Source organism: Pygocentrus nattereri, chromosome 26 (genome assembly GCF_015220715.1).
Source record: "Pygocentrus nattereri isolate fPygNat1 chromosome 26, fPygNat1.pri, whole genome shotgun sequence".
NCBI classification, from domain to species: Eukaryota; Metazoa; Chordata; class Actinopteri; order Characiformes; family Serrasalmidae; genus Pygocentrus; species Pygocentrus nattereri.
This window is the reverse complement of record NC_051236.1, coordinates 853,937-878,277: the sequence shown is the minus strand read 5'-3', so window position 1 is coordinate 878,277 and position 24,341 is coordinate 853,937. Positions and strand designations below refer to the sequence as shown.

The 24,341-nt window shown below is 40.7% G+C and overlaps 1 protein-coding gene across 3 annotated transcripts; it reads left to right on the top strand.

The window, feature by feature from the left end:
* Positions 1 to 14,095: 14,095 nt before the first annotated feature.
* si:ch73-361p23.3 (tumor necrosis factor receptor superfamily member 9) lies at positions 14,096 to 22,955 on the top strand. 3 transcript variants are annotated; one of them, XR_001857597.2, is made up of 9 exons: positions 14,096 to 14,226; positions 14,320 to 14,424; positions 15,207 to 15,341; positions 15,722 to 15,803; positions 17,001 to 17,227; positions 17,934 to 18,044; positions 19,074 to 19,203; positions 22,686 to 22,751; positions 22,873 to 22,955. XR_001857597.2 is itself a non-coding variant. In XM_017691781.2 (8 exons), the coding sequence occupies exons 1-7, from the start codon at positions 14,142 to 14,144 to the stop codon at positions 22,727 to 22,729; spliced, it is 789 nt and encodes a 262-aa protein (XP_017547270.1). In that variant the 5' UTR covers positions 14,096 to 14,141; the 3' UTR covers positions 22,730 to 22,751; positions 22,873 to 22,955. The 3 variants fall into 3 exon arrangements, 2 of the variants coding, with proteins under 2 accessions (XP_017547270.1, XP_017547269.1); XM_017691781.2 differs by lacking the exon at positions 19,074 to 19,203; XM_017691780.2 differs by lacking the exons at positions 22,686 to 22,751; positions 22,873 to 22,955 and having other exon boundaries at positions 19,074 to 19,948.
* The last annotated feature ends 1,386 nt before the right edge of the window (positions 22,956 to 24,341 follow it).

Below are 24,341 nucleotides of genomic sequence, written 5' to 3'. Positions count from 1 at the left end.
GAAACCGGAGCGACGCCGGCGCTGCTCTGCCCTCTACCGCCCGCCTGCAGTAGTCTCTGGCTCTGCTCTCGAAGGGAAACGCCACCGAATTTCAAAATTTTATTTTTGCATCACTCAATCGTTGTCGGGTGAAAACGGAGTCATTCAGAGCGGTTAACCCTCCTAGTCCTATTATCTGTGGGGTCGGTTTGACCCCTTTCAGTGTTTAACCTCATTGTTTAAATGATTAACTTAACCTTTGTGATTCATATTTAGTGTCTTTTTTTCTTATTTATAACCTCGTAAACTCCTCGGGACCACCGGTGGGTCCAAACCACTCTTCATCATGTTCTCCATAACGTTCATACTCCATAAGCTCCATTCAGAAGCTGGGCGTCGTGTGAGGCTGTAGCTCATCTCTCCAGTCTAATAGACGGTGACGTCATTTTAAACCCTTATAATAAAAGAAGCTGAACTCAGTTTGTTTTTCTACTGAAAGTCGACCCGTTTTTCCCCAAATCTGGGCTCTAAACTATAAACAGACGGCGTCTCTTCAGTGATCTGCTCTGGAAACATCACTTTTAGAGAACAACACAAAGAGATTTGTGGCTTTCAGCAGTGAATTGTGAGCGTGTAGTGATGTGTGGAGATCAGAAAACACACATTCTGTTAACTTCAGGGGAGCTTTAGCAAAAATAAATGAATAAATATTTACATAAATAAATAAAATAAAATAAATACATTTGTTTCATGCAGTTACTGAATAATTTGCCTCACGATTTGGTCACACTAATTCAGATGGACAAACCAAAATACACCCTGGAGGATAAGAGGTTAATATGAACAACTGGGTCAACATAAAATTTACATGATGATGTTTTCTAGGTTCTGTACACATTTTGTATATGCATATGTGTCCCTTGGGGTCTGTTTGTGACCCCAGGCTGCTTTGGCTGTGTAAAACAAGAAATTTCAACATTTTACAAACATTTTATTTCATTTTACTTATTTCTTCAATTTTATTGAGGTCACTGTAATATTTTATAGTCTTCTGCTTTGGGGCCCTAACGTAACACAACCACACCTGTAGTAGTGCAAGAGCCGCTGATAGTTCACACGACGCAAGGGAGGGGAAAACAGAACTCCCACCAGAACTTTGACGTTTCTCGGAGGTTTAACTTGCTGGGATCACATTGATCCCAAGGATGAAAGACGCTGGTAAATTTGAGAATAACAGGAGGGATTAAAGGAGCCATTTCATGCCTGAATGCCTCTTTGCTTGATGAAGTGGTGCTTCAGACGGCTGGAGTATCACCAGAACAGCACAAACACTGTGCCACTCTCCTGCCACGCCGTTGCTAAGCAACGACTTTGACAGCTGTAGGAGGCGCTCAAGTCATTTGAACATTTTTACTTCTTACTTTGCCACAAACAGAAAACACAAACATTGATATTTTGTTTATTACTATTAATAATTTGGGGGGCAGTCGTGGGCTGGAGGTTAGGGATCTGGCCCTGTAACCGGAAGGTTGCTGGTTTGATCCCCAGGGCTGACAGTCCATGACTGATGTGTCCTTGAGCAAGACACCTGACCCCCAACTGCTCCCCGGGCGCCGTGGATAGGGCTGCCCACCGCTCCGGGCAAGTGTGCTCACTGCCCCCTAGTGTGTGTGTTCACTAGTGTGTATGTGGTGTTTCACTTCACGGATGGGTTAAATGTGGAGGTGGAATTTCCCCGTTTGTGGGATCAAACAAGTATCACTTAATCACTTATAAACGGCTAATCCACCGTATATCTTTGGACTTTAGGCCAAAACCTTATCACTAAAACTGTAATTAAAGAATTTCTTCAACCAGTGTATTCATAAGCATTTCATCAATTCCTGTAATATCTTTCTGCCTTTTAGAGCCAGACGTCTGGTTCCACTTACCACCACTGTAAATAATCCTGACTCTGCAAGATTCTCTTCGCATTCAACCACAATGAACAACTTTGTTTACGTCTTAACACAGAGTGTTTTCCTGAAGTGTTGGAAAATGGGTGGAATTTCCCTTTAATTAATAGCGCTGTTGCTTTTTTTAGCCAAAGGTTCTCATAAAGGTGAGCTAAGAAGTTCAAGCTGAGTAATAGGAAAAGAAACCAGGCAAGGTTCCACATCTGGACCCCAATAGTTTGCACTATGTGGTACAAAAACTGAATGAGAACGTGAGATGCTGTAGCGATTACGGCTGCGTGGGATCATGCCCTGCTGATCAGAAGGATCTTGAGATGATTTTTCATGGTATGTATAATCTCTGGATCTACTTAGTCAAATCTCACCCACAGCTGTATTGTCAGAATATTTTGGGCTAAAACAGAACGAACGAAGTTACGCAAGATAAGATCTGTAACACAATGCAGTGTTTTGCAATTGAAAGTAAAGGAAATCTTGTACGAAATACTCCGCCAGGCGGAGTTTCCCCCCCACAGCTCGGCCTACGCACTCCTCTATTTTTGTCGAAAGTTCCTAAACACTAGAACCATTTAACCCTTACCTCCTTTTTGTAGGGGCTTATCAACACATAACTATTTTCCTCCTTCACACCTCAACATCGTTTTCCATGTTTTTCAGTCACTCCGATCTTTGTCATTCACTCTGAAAAGCTTATACCGAACTGCAAAAAGTTATTAATGACCAGCCACTGTGGGCAGATTTCATTAAACTGAGGTGTGTATGACTTTAAGAAACAGATGCTGGGGAGCTAAAGCTCTGAAGACTGCTGAAGCGCTTTCTGAAGCGTCTAAACTGCGTCGTCTAAGCCAAAGGAAGCATGCCCTGCAAAAGTGCAGAGTGCAGCTGTTATGACATTATTCTGTTTTGAGTTATCTTCTCATGTAAAGAGGCGTTTTTCCCCTGAGAACTCTCTACGTGACTCATTACAACGAACTATAGAACTTTAGGCCTTTTATTCGGGTAATATTTGTTAAAACTGGCTGAATGAATGGCTGAATTTTCTCTAAGGTGATTAAAGTACGTCTTAGGCCATACAGAAAACAGGTTATGGGCAGGTTATGAGGCTTAAAGGGCCTTTATAAAAGAAAACAGAGACTGAATTGGTCTCACTGTATTAAATGAAAGAGTCCGATGTCGTATAAAAACACTGTTAAAGCTTCAAAACTTGCTGTTCGCTTCAAGTCGCTGTGGTTTCTGTCATTAGCCTGAAGTGCTTTCTTCAGGGCCCGTGATGTAAAACACAACAGCAGCACATTAAAGCACTACACTGAGTGCTTATCTATTGATAGCTGATTTTCTCTCTCCAAACTCATCAGGATAGGGTTTAAACCCCTACATAGGATTTGATAACTACCCATGTTATGATTACAAAAGGGGGCATTACTGCTTTGTTTACTGTTTTGTTCAGTGTTTGCGTTTGTCTGTCCTGTATGTCCAGTTTGTCCATCGTTAAGTGTTATTGTTATCATTCTTCTTAGGCTTATTACTATTATTGTTGTTGGTTTGTCTTTTGTTTTGCTCAAATCAGGGGGTGGGTGGTTGTGGGGGGGGGCGGATGTGGGGTGTTTGGAGGGGTGTTGGGTGGTTGTGGTGCCACATCATCTTATATCTGTATGATCATTAATAAATGATGAGCTGTGACTTTAATAACAAAGTGAGAAAGAAATAATAATATGTCCCCTGGAAAAGTGGCGGGTGGTGGTGTGGCCGAGGCATGTTGGCCCGGAATAAAAAAAAAAAAAAAAGTAATCTGTTCAACGGATTTATATTCACTTGAGTAATCAGCTAATGGGGAAAGTCTAGGTCTGCATGAGTCAGACCGTAATCAGATTTCTGCTTTGCAGCCAGCCAATAAACTCACAGAAGAGGACATGATGTAAACATAATGTAAAACCCAAATGTCATGCAGTGGCTTTTTAAAAAAAAAACATTGCACCTTCCTGAAACTATGAACATGCACTATATTGCCAAAAGTTTTCACTCACTCATCCAAATCATTGAGTTCAGGTGTTCCAGTCACTTCCATGGCCACAGGTGTATAAAGCCGAGTCCCTAGGCCTGCAGACTGCTTCTACAGACATTAGTGAAAGAAATGGTCACTCTCAGGAGCTCAGTGAATTCCAGCGTGGTGCCGTGATCAGACGCCACCTGGGCAGCAAGTCCAGTCGTGAAATTTCCTCACCACTAAATATTCCACAGTCCATTGTCAGTGGGATTATAACAAAGTGGAAGCGATTGGGAACGACAGCAACTCAGCCACGAAGTGGTCGGCCACGTAAAATGACAGAGCGGTCAGCGGATGCTGAGGGGCATAGTGCGCAGAGGTCACCGACTTTCTGCAGAGTCCATCACTACAGACCTCCAAACTTCATGTGGCCTTCAGATCAGCTCAAGAACAGCGTAGAGACCTTCATGGAATGGGTTTCCATGGCCGAGCAGCTGCATCCAAGCCTTACATCACCAAGCCCAATGCAAAGCGTGGAATGCAGTGGTGTAAAGCGCCGCCACTGGACTCTAGAGCAGTGGAGACGAGTTCTCTGGAGTGACCAATCACGCTTCTCCATCTGGAAATCCGATGGACGAGTCTGGGTTTGGTGGTTGCCAGGAGACGGTACTTGTCTGACTGCATTGTGGCGAGTGTAAAGTTTGGTGGAGGGGGGATCATGGCGTGGGTTGTTTTTCAGGAGTTGGGCTCGGCCCCTTAGTTCCAGTGAAAGGAGCTCTTAAAGCTTCAACGCCAAGAGATTTAGAATTTCACGCTCCCAACTTTGTGGGAACAGTTTAGGGACGGCCCCTTCCTGTTCCACACTCCTAACCCTTGTGGAAAGCCTTCCCAGAAGAGATGAAGCTGTTGTAGCTGCAAAGGGTGGGCCGACATCATATTAAACCCTATGGATTAAGAATGGGATCTCACTCAATTTCATATGTGTGTGAAGGCAGACGACCAAATACTTTTGGAAATATAGTCTACCTCATCTAGAAGATGAAGAAAATTTAAATGTATTTGGTTTCAGCGTCGCTTCAAATGTGTTTTGCTGCGTCTTGCGGCAGCACTGCTTGCTTATTTCCGGTACGGCAGTCTGTTTCACACATGTGCAGACTGGAAAGCCTGAAAGTAATCAGAGTAAGAGTTTACATGCACTGAGAAATCTGACCACTGAGCTGAAACCCAGCCTCTTTATTGGATTTCTTAATCGGATTTCTAGGCCTTACTCTGATCTGAGAAATCGGAGGATGCTGTTTACATGACATTTGAATAATCAGATAACTGCAGAAATCTGATTATGATGGGATTACTGGGTGCGTGTAAATACACTCAATATACAATGACCATAGCAGACAATAAATACTAGACAGGACAAAAATTCTCATTTTTGAGACACGAGGTTTTGTTCCGACAGCAGTGATACATATACGCACAGACGGGCATCAAGCAAGTCACGTCAAAGAAATCCGCATCTGAATCCCTGTGAGCTGCGACAGTGGCAAGGAGAACCTCTCTAAAAGCAAGAAGAAGAAACCTTGGGAGGAACTGAGACTCAAAAAGGAGAACCCATAGGAGACAATAACAGCCGAGAACAAGCTTTGATCATTAGTATTACTATAAGAGATGGAAAATGGGGAAAAGCAGAAGAAGCAATGGCTGTGATTAAAAAAGCAGCATGTTAGTGATGAAGGAACTAGTGCAAACATCGTCTGTAAACTGTAAACTGTCCAGAAAGATTGAGGTCTAATAGAAGATTCAAAAAGATTTAAGGAATGTAAAGTGCAGGTGTGTGATCAGTCTATGGTGTATGTCGGAAAGGGTCTAGATTAGTCCAGGTGGGAGGCATCAGTGCATTCAGTAACCTGAAAGTCTCGGGGAAGAAGCTGTTGCAGAGTCTGAAGGTGGTGGAACGGCTACAATGCAGAAAAGTAATATCTTGCTAAGTGAAATGATCTTAATCTAGTCAATATCTCTAATATTTCTTGGTTTGAGATGGTTGTGCACTTGTTATACGATTATTTAGATCATTTCTAGACATTTTTGACCTGTTTTAAGTAATTTTATTAAGTTAAAGTTTCTCACTATACTGGCAGGTAATTTAAGTTATCTGCCAGTATAGTGAGAAACTTTAACTTTTTATTTTTACTTAATAAAATTACTTAAAACTAAAATAAAAAAAAATAGAAATAAGTTAAACAATCTGAAAATAAGTTTACAGCAATCTCAACAGCAGAAATATTGGATATATCAACTAGATTTGAGATCAATTTACTTGACAAGATATCACTTATTGCAGTGCAGATGGCAGGAGATTGAAGAGTCCATGAGAGAGCCGGGAGGGGCCGTCCACTATGCTGGCAGCCTATCAGATGCAGCGCCTGTATTAGGAGGTGTCGATGGCGGGTAAAGACATCCGATGTTCTCAGTTGTCCTCACAATCCACTGACGGTCCAGTTCCCATACCAGACAGTGAGACAGCTGGTCAGGGCGCTCTCTACAGCGCCCCTGTAGAATCTAATAAGGATGGAATGGGGTGAGTTTGCTCTTTTCCTTGTTTTTTGGCAGGAATTCGCTTCTGGGGCTTTCTTGTCTAGGCAGGTGACGCTGAGGATCCAGGTGAGGTCGTCAGTGTTGTGAACCTCAGGCTTTTGACTCTCTCCGCAGCTGAGCCATTGATGTGTAGTGGAGAGTGACCACTGCAAATCCTACTGAAGCCAACATTCATCTCTTTTTTCTTATCGACATCAAGAGACAGATTGTTGTCTCTGCAAGCCGCTTCACCTCCTCCCTGTTTGCCGGCTTGTCATTGTTGTTGATGAGACACACCACCGTAGCATCATCAGCACAATCTGAGCTACTCTTTGCATCGCGGTCATGAGTCAGAAGTGCGAATAGCAGGGGATGTGGGGGATGCCTGTATTCAGTGTGGTTGTACTCGAGGTGGTCTTGCCGACCCTGACAGACTGAGGTTACCCAAGGCAAGCACCTTTCACACACTGCCGTCATTCAGAGTGCTTTACAAATGATGAAATACAAAGTTAAATCAAATGATAATTTAAAAAGTAATGGAGAATAGAAATTTAACACCTGATTAAAACAATAGATCATAGGTGGATGACTTCAAATATCTTGGGTCAACCATCCAGAGCAATGGACAGTGTAGAAAAGAGGTGAAGAAGAGGGTGCAGGCAGGATGGAGTGGGTGGAGACGGATGTCAGGGCTGATGTGTGACAGAAGGATAGCAGCAAGAGTGAAAGGGAAGGTTTACAAGACAGCAGTGCGTCCTGCTATGATGTTTGGTTTGGAGACTGTGGCTCTGTTTAAAAGACAGGAGGCTGAGCTGGAGGTGGCGGAGATGAAGATGCTGAGATCTTCGTTGGGAGTGACCAGGCTGGACAAGATTAGAAAGGATCAGATCAGAGGGAAAGTGAAGGTGGAGCAGTTTGGAGATAAAGCCAGAGAGGCCAGGTTGAGATGGTTTGGACATGTGTTGAGGAGGAATAGTGGATATATTGGGCAAAGAATGTTGGAGATGGAGCTGCCGGGTAGAAGGAGAAGAGGTAGACCTCAGAGAAGGTTTATGGATGTAGTGAAGGTGGACATGGAGATGGTTGGTGTGAAAGTAGAGGAGGCAGTGGATAGGGCAAGATGGAGGCAGATGATCCGCTGTGGCGACCCCTAAAGGGAGCAGCCGAAAGAAGAAGAAGATTAAAACAATAGATCATAAAAAAGCATCATTAAAATTAAGCATCAAATAAAAAATCAAATTAGGATAATATGTGGCATTACAGGAGAAAAGTGCAGTAGAGCTAACAGTGTTTAAACCGAGCTGAAAGCAGCTCAGATAGTAACATTTTCAGCCCAGATTTAAAGTGTCCAGTGTCTTCTGAGGCTCTCTGTCAACTGGTTCCACTTAAGAGCAGCATAGTGGCTAAACGCTGCTTCTCCATGTTTAGTCTTTACCTTCAGCAGGACTAACTGACTAGGTCCTAACAGTGGTGCACAGTAACTAAGTAAGTGTAATTCATTACTGTACTTAAGTTGTTTTTCGTGTATCTGCACTTTGCTGAAGTTTTTCCATTTTGGACGACTTCTCACTTTCACTCCACTACTACACTGTGTGCGTATAAAAACCTAACATGTCAACGGATCCTCGGTGGGAGGAGTATTTCTAGGCTTTAAACCCCTCATAGAAATCATAGTGTCTAGGAGTGAGGCATCACTATAATGCTGTCACGTTTTAGTCAGTAACGGCCCGAATGCCTTACCACCTGTGCCGTATGTCTCTTTTATCTAGAAAGTGTCTGTAGATTCCCTGGAGCAGCATTTGATGAAAAGAACACCGTGCCAACTGTTGGCACCGGAGAGCATCCGTTATGCATTGAGGTTGTGTGGGAGCCAGTAGCCCAGGAATCATTGCACAAGCAAATGGAAGAATGGATTCCACTCAATATCAGCACATAAAAAAAAATATGACAATGACCGTGACATGACAACAATCCCCATGACAACAATCACGAGTGTAATGAAGCTAATCTTTCTGGAACCAGCTGCGTTAACAAGCCAGCTAACACTAACAACTCTTTACACAGATGCTTGCTTCATGGTTTATTCTGTTTTTTTGACAGACCCTAATTTAGCACAGTGGTCAGATGAATTTGGAATCTAAGGGATGGAAACCAAGATAGGAGAGGAAACAGAGATACGGTCTGTGATTAAGGCTATAACTGTCATGGCTATATTTATTTTCAGAAGTTTAGCAAACATACAACAAAACACAGATCAAATTTATTTAGTAAATATATCTAGGGCGAATAATATTCATAATAATAATTTTATAATAATAATAAATAAATTATAATAATAATAATATTTATTTATTTTGTATTATATTTACATTGCACATGTTGCACATGTTATATATATGTGTGTGTGTGTGTGTGTGTGTGTGTGTGTGTGTGTGTGTGTGTGTGTGTGTGCGGGCACATCTATACAACCCCATTTCCAAAAAAGCTGGGATGCTATGCAAAATGCAAATATAATACAAAATAAATAAATAATATGATTATTCACCCTAGATGATAAAAAGCAAACGTCCTTTGCTATTTCATGCCGAGAAACATTATTCTTTAATAGCTGCACTATTTGATCCTGCAGTCTTTCACAGGATGGTGACCCCCCCCCCCATTTTTACTTCTGAAAGACTCTCTGAGATGCTCTTTTTATACCCAATCATGTTACTTGCTGACCTGTTGCTAATAAACCACCATCTGTTTTTTTAGCATTACACAACTTTACCAGCTTTTTTTGCTCCTGTCCCAACTCTTTTGGAACACATTGTTGGCATCAAATTCAATTTTTTCAAAAAACAGTAAAATTTCTCAGTTTCAACATTTGATATGTTGCCTTTGTACTGTTCTCAATGAAATATAGGGTTTAAATGATTTGGACACTGTTGCATTTTGTTTTAGTTACATTTTTCACAGCGTCCAATCATAATAATTCTGCAGATATGTAAATTACACTTATGGCTATGTTATGTTATAGAGCTGTTATAGTTCATTCATCATAGCCATTACAGCTGCACCGTATAATATCTGGGGATCTGGTGAAAGTGTGTAATTGCATGTGTTATATTCGTTTTCTCATTCGTGTATTGTTGTGTAGTAATTGTCACGTTAGGTCCAGGATCCCTTCCGGTGTTCCAGTCCAGGATTTCATGGTTTCCTTGGGCCAATCAGGATAGCTTGCTCCACCCTCTCATAGCTCGCTTCTGTCACTCTTGCCACGCCTGTCAATTGGTAGGAAAACCCAATCAGGTGATCCCTTCTGCCCCTCTATGCCCTATACCAGTCATAGGAGAACCATTTGAAAGGCTGTTAGTCAACTGTGTAGGACCACTGCTGAAAACCCGTTCAGGTAATTCGTATCTTCTTACTTTGATGTGTGCTACAACTAGATTCCCAGAGGCCATCGCTGTACGTTCCTTGAAATCTAAGGTTATTGTCAAGGCTTTGATTAAATTCTGCAATCAATTATGTGGAAACTCTTCGTTAGCGGTTAAGCGTGGTTCGTGAAATTGCTACCAGGAATTTGAGGTCAACGCAGGTTGAAATGAAGAACAGATACGATCATAAAGCAGTCGCATGCTCGTTTAATGTTGGTGATCGTGTGCTTGCGCTTTTGCCTATTCCAGGTTCCCCTCTGTGTACTAGATTCTCGGGTCTGTATACGGTGAAGTCAAACATCTCTCCCACTAATTACATTTTAGCTACCCCTGATCGCCGATGGAAGACACTATGTCATATAAACCTGCTGAAGCTCTATGTGGATCGACATCAACCAGAAGTTGTGGTCCAACCGGAAGTTTCTCCTGTTTCTCCCTTGCCTATCTCTGTGGCTGCCACTGTGGCTGTGAGTGAGTATACCCCTAGCTTTGCAAAATCTCCCACAAAAACTAACACACCTCTCTTCAGCAGCTCCAGCTGACCTGATTTCGCTTATTCGTAATTACCCCTCTTTGTTTTCTGATTTGCCTTCTCGCTCTACTGTGCTACAGCTAGTTATAGATTCCCATTCCTCTATTAGGCAGCATCCGTACTGAGTGAATCCCCAAAAACGCTCCCTACTGAAGGAGACAGACTACCTTTTAGAAAATGGTTTTGCTGTCCCTGTGTTAGTCCGTGGTGTTCCCTGTGTCTATTGGTGCCAAAGCCAGATGGCACCGTTCGTTTCTGTATGGATTATAGAAAAGTTAATGTAATCACTGTTCCAGATTCTTATCCGATGCCCAGAATGGAGGACTGTGTAGACCCCATAGGCTCTGCACAATTTGTATCTAAGCTTGATTTGTTAAAGGGGTATTGGCAAGTTCCATTGACCCCTCGTGCTTCTGAAATCCCTGCCTTTGCTATGCCTATGACTGTTTCCTTCAATATACGGTTATGCCCTTTGGTCTTAGAAACGCCCCGTCCACATTTCAACGTTTAATGACGATGGTTTTAGGTGATGTGCAGAAGTGTGAAGCCTATTTAGATGATGTTGTGATTAATACTCACTCCTGGAGTCACCACCTTCTCTTGTGTTAAATCTAGAGAAGTGTGAATTCGGAAAAGGAGAAATTACTTACTTGGGCAAAGTGGTGGGTAGTGGTACCGTACGACCCCTAAACGCCAAGGTGGACACTATATGTGCCTTTCCCCCACCAGAAACTAGGCACCAACTATGAGGATTCTTAGGAATGGCTGGGTATTACCACTGTTTTAGTCCTAACTTTTCTGACTTTGTATTGCCCCTCATGAACTTGCTACGTAACAATGTTCCTTTTGTTTGGTCCCCTGCCTGTCAGACTTCGTTTGAAACTATCAAATCACTCCTGATACACCTGTACCCGCTGCACCGGACTATGGTCGACCATTTAAATTAGAAGTGGATGCTAGCGGTACTGGCATCGGTGCAGGAGGACGTGTTTGGGGTTGATCACCCCTTGTGCTATGTTAAGTTCAATAGGCATCAGCTAGCCTATAGTGCCATCGAGAAAGAAGCTCTAGCCCTTCTCTTGTCCCTTCAACATTTTGAGGTTTATATAGGTGGTAGTGTCAAACCCATCACCGTGTTTACCGACCATAACCCATCGGTCTTTCTTCAGCGCATGGCCAACGCCAACCAACGGTTAATGCGCTGGTCTCTTATTATCCAGGGGTTTAACCTAGAGATTGTGCACAAGAAAGGGGTAGATAACGTTGTGGCTGATACTTTGTCTAGATGCTAATGTGGGTTTAGTTTATTTGTGAACAATTGAAGTTCTCACTTATGGGGGGTTGTTATGTTCGTCTTCTCATTCGTGTACTGTTGTGCAGCATTTGTCACTTTAGGTCCAGGATTCCTTCCGGTGTTCCAGTCCAGGACTTCGTGGTTTCCTTGGGCCAATCTTGCTCCACCCTCTCATACTGGGATAAAAGGAGGACAGAAGAATGCTGCTGGGGCTTTTGCTCCTTGTTCTTGTGGTTCGTTGCCTGCTGAGTATTTGATATTGTGTGGGACTTTCTGTGTATGACCTTGTTTCTGTGACCCTTTGTTTTTTGATACTGCCTCATCCTCAAAACTAGATTGCCTGACTATCGTGTGTATAGCTTTTGTAAATATATTAGTGGTTGTTTGCCTGTGCACCAGGTAAAGTAGGAAGTGGCTGCCTTTTCGTTTGGGTTGTGGGTTTGTCTCTGTTTCTGCGTAGGGAGTTTGATGTACTTTTATTTTTGGAGGTAAGATAGCTTAGGGAAGATAGGAGGTAAGATGTCCACTTCTGTTTTCAGTGTGGGGTTTTGGTTGTTATGTTGGCCTGGGCCACTTCTGAAGGGAATTCCAGTGTTGCACATTGTCTCACTTATATATAATATATAATATATATATGTACATATTGAATGCAAAGCCCTTATAAGACCTAAGCTTTCTGGTTTCTTCATTATACATTGGTTTCGCCGTTACACACACACAAACACCCTGTTACGGCCTTGAGCCTAACCCTGGACGTAACACATGCAATGTGCAGAGGAACATTTTGCATCGTCAGTTGTGTTTGCACTTCCACGAGTGGATGAATCTGATGATTGCGAGCGCGGTGACAGAGGATTCAAAGAGAACTCGGTCAAAACCTGGTGAAGGACACGTCTTCCAAACACAAGTGAATTGTCTACCATTGTCATTGTAACTTCGTCAGTATAGCATTGATTTTGCATTTGAGACCTAAACATCGAGTCAGAGCTTCTTTTTGAGCCTGTGCAGAGACATTAACATGTAAAGATGTACAACATGGTCTAGAAAACTCCTGCGGAATCCATCCCGATACCTCTGACTTTCAAATGATTATTTCAGGCTTTACAAAGAAAAACTGAAGTTAAAGATTCAGAGGAAAAAGTGAGAGTCCTCATCAAAACTGCCCCCATCAGATAAACAGCACTGAAAGCTTTGATCTCTGAGAGAGAGGAGAAGATCAAGCTGCTTCAGATCTGAAAACATCCACAGGTGTTTCTGTCCATCCTTCCGCAAAACAAACAATTAAACAATTTTGCAACCTACTTCTAAGAGTGAACTTTGGAGGACATATATCCCTGCTGCTTTCAGAAGAACTGAAAGTGAGGCTTCTCAAAAGAATGGAAGCTGTACTAGAGGCAAAAAGTGGACATAGTAATGAAGAAGTTGTTGATTTGTTCCATGTGCTTCTTGGTAAACATATGTTTTCTGCTTTTTTCCTTGCATTGGAAAATGAATAACTTGCACTTAGTGGCAATTTTGGCTGGAAATAAATAAATAAATAAATAAAAAATTTCTTCTTCTTTTAGATTTAATGTAACATTAAATACAGCACACAGTTATGATACATACTCTTGCCTTCCAGTGATTTTAATAGATTGAAGGTTGTACTGGATCACCCATATATATGGATTTTTGATGATATAATAAATAATAATTTAACACCTGCAGTGAGAAAACACACACTATCGCACTATCGGTTGTTTTGCTTTCTATTTTATTTTGTAAAATCTTTTACAATAAAAAGCCAAACTAGCCTGGTTTACAGAATATCAAACCATGCCATACTATGCTTACATGATGTAATGAAAAATGCCACATCTACTGTTTTTTCATTGCAGGGGCTCAATTTTAAAATGCTGATCTATTCGAATCGCTCTCTGGTGTCGAGCAGAGGATGTGATCCCCTTTTGAAGATTTTTGTTTCCTTTTAAGGTTTCTCACTTATCTAAAGCTGCTTGCTGTACAAAAAATGTTCTACAGACGAGTTTGAGTTGAATTCCATATATTTTATTATAAGACCCTTTAAATTCTCAGAACTACACAAGCAACATATAAGTTTCACGTTAGTTACTGGATAATTCAGGACGAGTGTACTGAGGTCTAAAGGCTTTAGATTAACCTCTGTTCTGAAGTGTAATTAGTAGAGATTCTGTGACTAAAATCATTTGAAAGCCCTTTTAAAAGTCAAGTGTGGTCTGCGTATATAGGGAGCAAAATAAAGGTTAATTGTTTTTTCTTCTCTTTACATGTGGGGGGAGGGGAAAAACCAATAAGATCTCATACGGGAAGCCATCATTACCATTTACATCCTCGCCTGCACACGCACCTTCTGAAGTGGCGGTGCTCCATCTGCTTCTCCAGCGCTACCATGATCTGCCAGATGTCTCGGCTCCTCTTCAGCTTCACATGGGTTTTTGTGCTTCAAGACGTTAATGCTGTAACGTGTAACCCAGGTGAGCATAAAATAACCCATTATGATGTCTTTAATTCACCTTTACTGCTCTGGGTTTGGTCTGCTCGTCCTTAGTGAAGTGGCTCTCTTGCAGGTGAGAAGCTCCACATTGACAGGACACATTGTGTTAATTGCCCTAATGGGCAATACCGTTCTAAACCTGGAGATGATGTAGAGTGTCTGAACTGCAGGCCTTGTGGTAAGTCCATCAGTCTTTTCTATACAAGCTAAAACATATGCCACAGCCCTCACTGCCTCACTACCTGTGTGGTGCCTGAGGTGGTGCAGGCGAATGTAAAGCAGTAGAAATCATCTACATGTCAAGTCTGGGGGAAAGTAGTAATACACAGACTAATGGACAGCTGCTCTGTGCCTTCCTCCAATTAAAAACCATATTTTTCAGCATGTATTAATTTATTAACAGGTACCAATGCATTTCGACCATATTAGCTAAGCTTTCTTTCAATGTTGCCACCTTATCAGTGTAAAACATCACCCATTACTGTTGTAGCATCAGTATCTTGCTGTCTTATGTGATAAAAATGACTGTTCAGAACTGATAAAGTACAGATTCATCTAAAAATGCTTAATGGGACTCTTTCAAGCTTAATATTCTCCTGGATTTTGTTATTCTATGACTAAAAAGGTCATGTTAAAGCAGTGCATATGAGGAGAATTTCTTTCCGATTTTACAATATTTTAGGATCATCAACACTACATATAAAAGCTCAGAAGTATTTAGGTTCGCTGGTCATTTTGGACGCAGTAAATAGAACGGTAGTGTTTGTGTTGTGAACATCATGACTCCTGGTGACTTCTGGTTCCTATCAGCACCACTGTGAAGAAGTCAGAGTCAGTTTCTCCACAGTGAATCATTTTGAGAAATTGATCAAATTCATCTTTAAACGAGCGCACAGATCTGTCTCCACTGCTTTCTCTTGTCAAGCTGACGCTTCGTCTGCTGTTGTGTTCCTCTTTTAGGAAAATACAGTACAATAACTGAAAACTGCACAAAATTCCGTAATGCTCAGTGTAAGTGCTTTGAGGGCTTCAACAATATGGATAAACATCATGAACTGTGCAGGTGCCAAAGTGGATCAGGATTAAAGGACACAGGTAATAACAAATATAATACATATACTTAATCTAGCATTTTTTCAGTCAATGCGAATCAAATGTAGTAAAATCAATGGGCCTCATTCACCAGTATCATTCTAAGTTTAAAGTTTTTTGTCCTTGAGCAAGAAAAGGTCTACGTAAGATTCATGACGTGTTCTTAAACTGCAACGCTGTTCACGCATTTGTGCTCCTGAGTGTGTGTAGATTCTGTTCTAACCTGAGAACAAACCCCAAATAAGATTAAAAAAAAAGCCTTGATGAAAATCAAACTCATAGTGCAGACTACAGAAGTGTGTTTTAAGAGGGAATTTCTTCTGATGAACGGTTGGTGAATGAGACCCAACGTTGTTTTAATGAAATGTGCTTGTTTCTTCAAGAAAATGGGAAAGTAATTTGTGAGCAGTGTCCACCTGGAACATTTACCGAGACGTTTAACAGCAGATGTCAACCGTGGAAAAAGTACGTTGTCTTGGTTTTTTTAAATATTTGAACTCGGTTCTGTTGAAGCTTTACTTCCTTTACGTGTCAATCAGCCAGACTAACCACAAGACGTATTTCCTCAAATGGGGACAGACGTTCTGATTCGATCATACTTTTAAAGTGGAATGAAAAACCTGAGTACTGTACAGGCAAACGCAGTGTTACTCTGAAAGGTGTGCTGATGGTCTGAACGTCCAAGGGTGACTTTTAAATAGGTTTTAAAGGTAAACTACATTCACTTTCTCAATAGAAAGGTGCATATTTGTGCCTTTTTATAACCTAACATTTTAAATTGAAAATAAAACAAAGAGCCGGGAGTTAAACAACGTGTACGGAGTCAAATGAAAGCTGCACTATGTAAGTTTTGGGGATTTGGAGACCTCTCTGGTGGAAATGAGTAATTGAATGAGACATGTGGAAGAGCATTCTGTAACATGGGTTGTGCATCGGACCCCTTCCCCAAGCGGATGAATCTGATTACTGCAAGAGCATGAACAGAGAATTCAAGGAGAACTCTTTCTTTTTTCTTTGATCTATTATTGTCATCATACATTCATCAGTATAATGTCGATTTTGCATTTGAGACCTAAATATTGGGCCAGACCTCCTTTTTAAACCATGTGACGTTAATACGTAAAGATTCGTGACATGGTCCAAATAACTTTTTAATTTATTGGGTTTCTTTTTACCCCCGTCTCAGTAATTCTGCTTCTTTCTATTTTAACAAAAACATCTTACATAGTGCTTTGGGTAGTCGTGGTCTGGAGGTTAGAGAACTGGCCCTGTGACCGGAAGGTTGCCGGTTTGCTCCCCAGAGCTGACAGTGTGTGACTGGGGTGCCCTTGAGCAAGGCACTTAACCCCCAACCGCTCTCTGGGTGCTACAGATAGGGCTGCCCAGCAGTCCAGGCAAGTGTGCTCACTGCCCCCTAGTGTGTATGTGATGTTTCACTGCATGGATGGGTTAGATTTACCCATTTTCGGACTAATAAGGGTCACTTAATCTTAAACAAATAGGATGTAGAACAATTATGTTCCCTGACAGCAGATGCTGAAGATGTTCCCTTGGGAATACCACCCTAGTGACACGAGGTTCCCCACCCTAGTGACAATGTGTAAAGTTTTTTTGTTGTTGTTTTTTTCTGAAAATGTGCTGCTCTGGTTTCCTGCTTATCAGGTGTGATCAAAGCGGGGTGAAGACTGCAGGAAATAGCTCTTCTGATGTTGTCTGCAAAAATCCAGCAACACCTGATGAGACAAGAGCAACAACTTTCCCCTCCTCCGCTGTCTTTGTGCCCCAGACATCTGCCAACACTTCCACCACGGCTTCAACCACAACACAAACAAGCAAGACCATCATAAACCCAAGCTCTGGGCCCCCCAACAGCAGGCAGCATGGCCTGTGTAAGCTCCCTTTAACTACTTCTATTGTTATGTTGAGAAAAGTGAAGCATTGCAAAGGTTTCTGCACCTCTGATCAAATGACACGTTTTGTTGATTTTCTAAATTGAAAATGTTTTTTTCTGAGTATTCCTATTTATTTATTTGTTTGTTTGTTTGTTTGCTGAGTTTAACTCAGAACTTCATGCTCTATTTCTTCTGCCAACATGTTAAATTCAGCAAATAAACAGTAACTGGTATTATGTCATTTGATCAGGGTGGCCAAATTTTTCATTTCCATATTATAGCAACCCACACATTATATATACTTATATTGAAAGATGGAATAATGTTCTTTTATTCATATGGAAATTACATATAAACATTTGAATCAGGCAGATTTACTCTATTTAAATCCCTGTATTTAAAGGGGATTTCCACCAATTTTTCAAAATTCCTGCGTAAATTAGTAGTTGAGAGAAAGTCATTCAGAGTGGTTTGATGCGAAATGGTTCATTATAGAGAATCTTCCAGACATTTCTGATGTCTTATTTCTATCATCGCCACTGTGAACAGCTCCGTAATTTTCTCTAGAATGGCACAAACCACTCCGAATGACTTCACCATTCGATTATGCAGATTTTTTGAGAACATGGTGGAACTCCCCTTCAACGTCTCACAGTGTCATTTCAAAATACATTCATGTTCTGATTCATGCTGTCAATTACAGGGGTGGCCGTGTCGCTGGGCAGCATTCTGGCTTTCCTTCTGATACAGTTTGTGATCATCAAGATGAAAATCACCATCTGCTTCCACAAAAATAAGAAGATAGTTCGACAAGGTACGATGACCTATATATATATATACACGCACACATATAGATACATAAGGGAAAAACACACTTTTAATTTTTCAAGTTATTTTGGGCCATTCATTACAGAATGAACACACTTTGTAAAGGGCAATAGGAACTTTCAATTTATGTTAAAACCTAAAAGAACAAAAATGCAGATATGAGCTTCTTTCGACAACAGCAATAATATATCCAACGAAAATCTCAGAAATGGTAACTTTACAGGAAAAAGAAAAAAAATACTTTAATTTTCATGTAAGTCAATGTTTTGGTCCATTCATCATGAAATTTACAGACAATGTAAAGGACAGTAGACTTTTAAAAATGATGTAAAAAACTGACAACAGTGATATATAAATATATTGTATATGTATGTACGTACATATGTATGTATGTATGTGTGTATATATATATATATATATATATATATATATATATATATATATATATATACAGTACTGTGTGAAAGTCTTAGGCACCCAAGACACATTTAATTAATAATGATTATGTATTTGTTAATATAAAATATATGATTATATATATAATCATATATATAATAAACAGTGATGTTCTGGATGTTGGTGTGTGTGTTGACCCATCTCCAAGCCTCTCCTCCTCGAGGAAGCCCAGTATTATATGTAGTTATAAAGCAGCTCCTGGTTTGACCAATCAGTGCTCAGTAAATTGAGCTCATGATGTAATTGATGATATTAACGAGTCTCTGTGGCGGCTGTGAAGGTGTCCAGGAAAAATATGGACCCAAGAAATTCTTGTTACTGTTTATTGTTTTTCTGTTTATTTGAATTATGAATACGACTTTATTCTAATGTATATTGTGATAAACTCACTGCTGAGGGAAGCTGGTTAAACATTCACTCAGACGCCTGAAACTTTCCCACAGCGCTGTATAGATAGATAGATAGATAGATAGATAGATAGATAGATAGATAGATAGATAGATAGATAGATAGATAGAGATATGCCTGTCCTCATTCTCTCTCCCCTGTGCTTTTCCAGACAGCGCATGTACGAAGCCAGTGGAGGAATCTGGAGAGAAGTTTCTTTCAGTCTAATCTCCAAATTCTTAATATTCACGCTGAAAGCAGGCGCCAGGCAGTCTTTGATGTTCTTCTGATTAAAATCAGCAGTAGGTATTATATACCAGTGTAGACGCAGTGTTTTAACTGTATGCTTTAAAGTGCTTTACCATCGCATGCCATGTAAGAAGGCTGCTGTTGCGCACTGTTCCATTACTAGCGGAAACCGAAACCAGTGACATAATCATCAGATATCAGACGCCCTGTCAGCTTAATTGTTCCAGAACTGTTTTTTTATTCTTGTAGTTGTTGTTGTTTTCTTTCTTATTTCTAAATCACTGTTCCATCCCACTGTTTCCACTGAAAACTGTTCTGAGGTTAAAGGTGGTCAATATGACAATATTTATGTATTGTTATTGTGATAAATGACATCAATTTTATCAGCATAGCATGAATATCATCATTATTCAAGAGGAATTCCACCAATTTCTCCAAACATCTATATAATTAAATGGTTCAGAAGTAAACATCAGAGTGGTTTGGTGTGAAATGCTCCGTTCTTACACAGTCAGAATGGTTCACAGTGGTGGTGATAGGAACCAGACGTCTGAGGACTTTGAATGCCTCTAAAAGCTCCTTCACAGAGACTTATTGTATGTATGCGCTGCTTTGTTTTATGACTTATTTTTTGGGATTTTACTCTATTTTACCATTATCAACTATGCATATAAATGGTTAAGTGGTCATTTTGGATAGTAAATAAGATGACTATATTTGCACGACCCCTGGTTCCTATTAGCTCTGCTGTAAAGATCAAGTGACCCTTATTAGTCCCACAACGGGGAAATTTCACCTCTGCATTTAACCCACCCGTGAAGTGAAACACCACATTCACACTAGTGAAGACACACACACACACACTAGGGGGCAGTGAGCACACTTGCATGGAGCGGTGGGCAGCCCAATCTGCAGCGCTTGGGGAGCAGTTGGGGGTTAGGTGTCTTGCTCAAGGACACCTCAGTCACGGACTGTCGGCTTTGGGGACCGAACCGGCGACCTTCCGGTCACAGGGCCGGTTCCCTAACCTCCAGGTCCATGACTGCCCCAAACGCAGCATCCAGAAACCACTGAAAAATCTCTGAACCATTTCACATCAAACCACTCTGAATGGCTTTGTTTACATCTCAGCCTCTGAATCATGCAGAACTTATTTTAACAAAAGCTGCTGGAATTTCCCTCCAAAGAACAATTTAATGTTTCATTTCGAAGCGCTTGACTTAGTGCTGTGCAGTATATGAAACACTGAATACAAACCACTGTGATCGTTTTTGATCATTTATTTTAAATGTGTTACATTTTTGTTCCAACGTATCAAAACTCAGGAAGACTAAACGTCCTGATGCATGTCGCGTATCGTGAAACTGCCTCGTCGTGATGTTCCTTTTCTGCTATATTGTCCAGAGAGAGTTGGCAGAGATGATTGGATGTTGTCGATGTAGTTATATGATTGTGTCTTAGTACCATGTACCATGAAGTACCATGAAGGAAGGATATTGAACTGAATATTTCATATCTTTTATATCTGTTCACTGTCTGCTTTGTTTTTACCAAGTTGTTTTAATGTTTTTATCGTACTTTCATGTCAGTGTAAATGCCTAAGATGTGTAGCCTTCATTACGACTGGATAAGCACCTTTGGGTCCACAGAGAAGAGGGATGTGACGATGTGGTGAAATGACATTTTGCGGGTGTTTCCGAGGTGCCCTACTGTTCTTTATTGTTCTTCATACACAAAACCAGCCAGTGACTCATGAGCTCCTGAGATAACCAAAACCAAACCTGGATAATGTGAGATTGCTCTCATAGTGTGGGCCTTGAACAACATCTGAGAAGATTTTTCCATGTTTTTTTGTTCTATATCTTTTATCTCTTATCTTTTTTGAGCGACACTTAGAACAAAAGGCTTTCACTGACGAATTTTAGCTGAAGAATAACAACTGGGAAGGACTTTCACTGTATTTCTCATCATCACTCAGCCGAGCGCTAACTCTACACCTCTACGGCAATATGACTTCTGGGGAACAGTGGGTGGCGCAGTGCTCAATAACTACAGGTATTGCCCCCTCCTACAGGGAAATTTTTTTTTCCCTGAGAGTACGTTCACTTCCTCCCTCTCTCAGAAAGGTAGACGACTGCGGTCGAAAGAAGGCGATAACGTTTTCAGTGCAGACTTCCTCCCATGCATGTGCGCGTAATGAAGAACGGCACGTTCGCATGACAAAACGTGAATGAATGTCGGCTTCTTTTACGAGCGCTGAAGACATGAATGTGAAGGAATATTGAAGAAAATGGTTCGTGATGCTTGAGAATGACGTGGAAACTGTTAGTGACAATGTTCTGTTTCTTGCTTTAATGTTGTTCATTGCTGAAATGTGAAAGGATTATGAATATTATGAATAAAACTTTGACCTACTCATGCTCAGTCCTCATTTTAAAACAACATCCTTCAGTGTCTGAGAAGGCAGCACACAAACATGCAAACAATCTACGCTTAAAGGTACAGTAATGTACACAAGGTCAGCTATATTCACTTTCCCAGAGGAAAGAGGCATAATTCTACCTTTTCCTAACTTTTTTAAATAGACAAACACAAGCCTGGAGTTATGAGAGCGAATATGGAGTCAGTGCATCTTAAAAACATAACTAGGGCTGACTATAGTACATAGTATATATATATATATATATATATAGTACAGTATGTCCCCTAACTAAAGCTACTCAAGACGGACCCCAGCACCAGCATTTGCACCCTGAAATAAGCCGTTTTAGGAACATCATAGTTCAAGATTTCCGTGCCAGCTATAAATACATCAGAGGGCTTCCGTTGAAACAGGATGTTGAAGTCATTCATATTAGTTTTATAGATGGGTAATTAGCACTAACACACTGATAGAAATGATCAACACTACGTTTTACCCCTTCAATCGCTTAGTATTACATACTTAGGCTGATTATTCAGTAGCTACAGGTCCTTCAGTGCAAACTGGCTGAGCTATTCTTTGGCAGCTTTGGGTCTGCCGGTCAGCCCTGGACATTTAAGGGACTAACAGCGGTTTTTAGTGCTACAGTTAATAACATACAAAATAAACTAAAATTACATACAAAATAAAATAAAATTACAAAAAAATAACAATCAAATGAAAGAAATGTAAATTTAATCTGGTTAGACTTGAGTAGACAAACACGCCACAGAGACTGAGCTAATTTGACCAGTCATTATTGTCATACCTACACACGAGTCCCAAAATGCCTATGAAACTCAAAGGGGAATTCCACAGCTTTTTCAAATTTTCTGCAAGTTGCAGCTTTTGAGATTCAGAATGGTTTGATGTGAAATGATTCACTGTAGAGAAACTCACCAACTCATTTCTTTGTACCGACTCAGAAAGGAACCCATAATGCAAATACAGCCATGTTTTTACTATCCAAAACCACCACTGAACCTACACGTCTTCAGTGCTACTGATACGTTGATTATGATAAAATGGTTGTAAATGTTAAAAATATTCTCTGGGTTCTGTTTTGCTCTACAGCGCCCTCTGGATTTTTCAAAATACCCTTCAGAATGAAGCTTTAGAGAGATTCCATCACAAAGCACTGTAATCAGGCAATGTATTCATAATCATTTCATTGATTTTAATTGATTTAGTTGATTAATTCATTGATTTAAACTCCAGAAGTGTAGTTTTACCACAATTCTGACTCTATACGTTTCTCTAGAATGGAGCAAGGAAGTGAAGACACTGACAGAGCTGGACGAAGTACACAAATCATGTACTTGAGTTAAAGCAGAGACACCCAGGGTAAGATATCACTCCAGTAAAAGTAGAAGTTCCTCCCTTTAGACCTCCACTTGAGTAAAAGTACTAAAGTATTTCCCTTCAAATGTACTTAAGTATAAAGTAAAAGTACTAAAAGAGTAATTCTGGCTCTGATGTCCTGTTATCATTTTTATAACCAGACTGGCTTCATGAACTCATTTCAGGTGAAAGTCCTCCAGCGTCTCTCTTGGTAAACCAGTCTTTTAATAGAACGTCATTAATTAGTGACGCTGACGTCTATTAAAATGATCAGAAGCACAAAACACTGAAGGTAAACAGTTTCCATCAGGGAGAACCGAGTGGCTCTGAAATCACTTTTTACACACAAGCAAAGTTTCAGTTTCAGATTTATTTACAACTTAGTTCCAAGTTTAAGTTGAATAAAAACTGGCTTTAAACTCAGGATCACAGATGAGCTCCTTTACTATGTTGATCTGTAGGCGTCTGTTCATAAACATAAACCAGCCCAAACTCATTTACTATAAAATTAACTGGTGTTTGTAGAAATTCAGAAAAAAGCCGCGTCAGTCTCGACTGCATATGTGGACATATTTCTATATTGAGCTCTATTTACACAAAGTTAGGTTAGTTCATCATTTATGTTGAACAGACTCTCCCAAAGTTTTACGCTGCTGCGCTGACGTTGAACCGCGTGCTGCACTGGGTCGGTCTGACCAACAGGCCAAAACCAGCTCTAAACAAAGTGACCGCTGGGCCCTGATTGGTGCTCTGGCTTTGCGCTTCTTTCGTTTTGACATGTTACGTTTTTATACACACAGAAACCAAAAGGAACGACAGATTTCTCAAAATGTAGGAGGAAAAAGTCGGATATTAGACTCTGAAATGTAGTGGAGTGAAAGGAGAAAGTCCAGAACGGAGAAACTTCAGTACAGATACACCCATAAAAACAACTACTTAAGTACAGTAACGAGTTACAGTTACTTCTTTATTGCCCACCACTGCCTGTGTGTACTTACTGACCCAGTGAAGAGAGGGACAAATTGACCTGGAAAGGTAAAGCAGGCTGGTAAAAACCTGTTAAAACCAGTCTTTAAGAGTGAGCTCCTCGTGCGACGGCCAAATTGGTGGACAAAGAGACACGCCTATTATAGAACGAGCTAGTTGAGAAGTAAGGCAGGGGGATGTCAAACTACCCCAGATAAATGGTACATAAGCTGTTGTTTGGAACGGTATTTGTGCAGGTGGGTCCCTCGAGACCCTGTGCCACCTGATACTGAAATAAAGAAGCCTCTTTCCCTCTTCCACAAACTCAGCGCCTGAAGACTCTTTCCTTTTTGACATCTTTTGAGAACTTAGACCTAGAACAGTTAGTGAAAATGTTTGGCCAGCATTAAAAGATTTCTTTTT

Excerpts from the sequence above, each read along its gene's own strand:
- si:ch73-361p23.3 (XM_017691780.2), top strand. The coding sequence starts at position 14,142 with ATGATCTGCCAGATGTCTCGGCTCCTCTTCAGCTTCACATGGGTTTTT. Across the intron at positions 15,804-17,000 it reads AGATGTCAACCGTGGAAAAA|GTGTGATCAAAGCGGGGTGA; the intron begins GTACGTTGTCTT and ends CCTGCTTATCAG. Across the intron at positions 17,228-17,933 it reads CAGCAGGCAGCATGGCCTGT|GGGTGGCCGTGTCGCTGGGC; the intron begins GTAAGCTCCCTT and ends TGTCAATTACAG.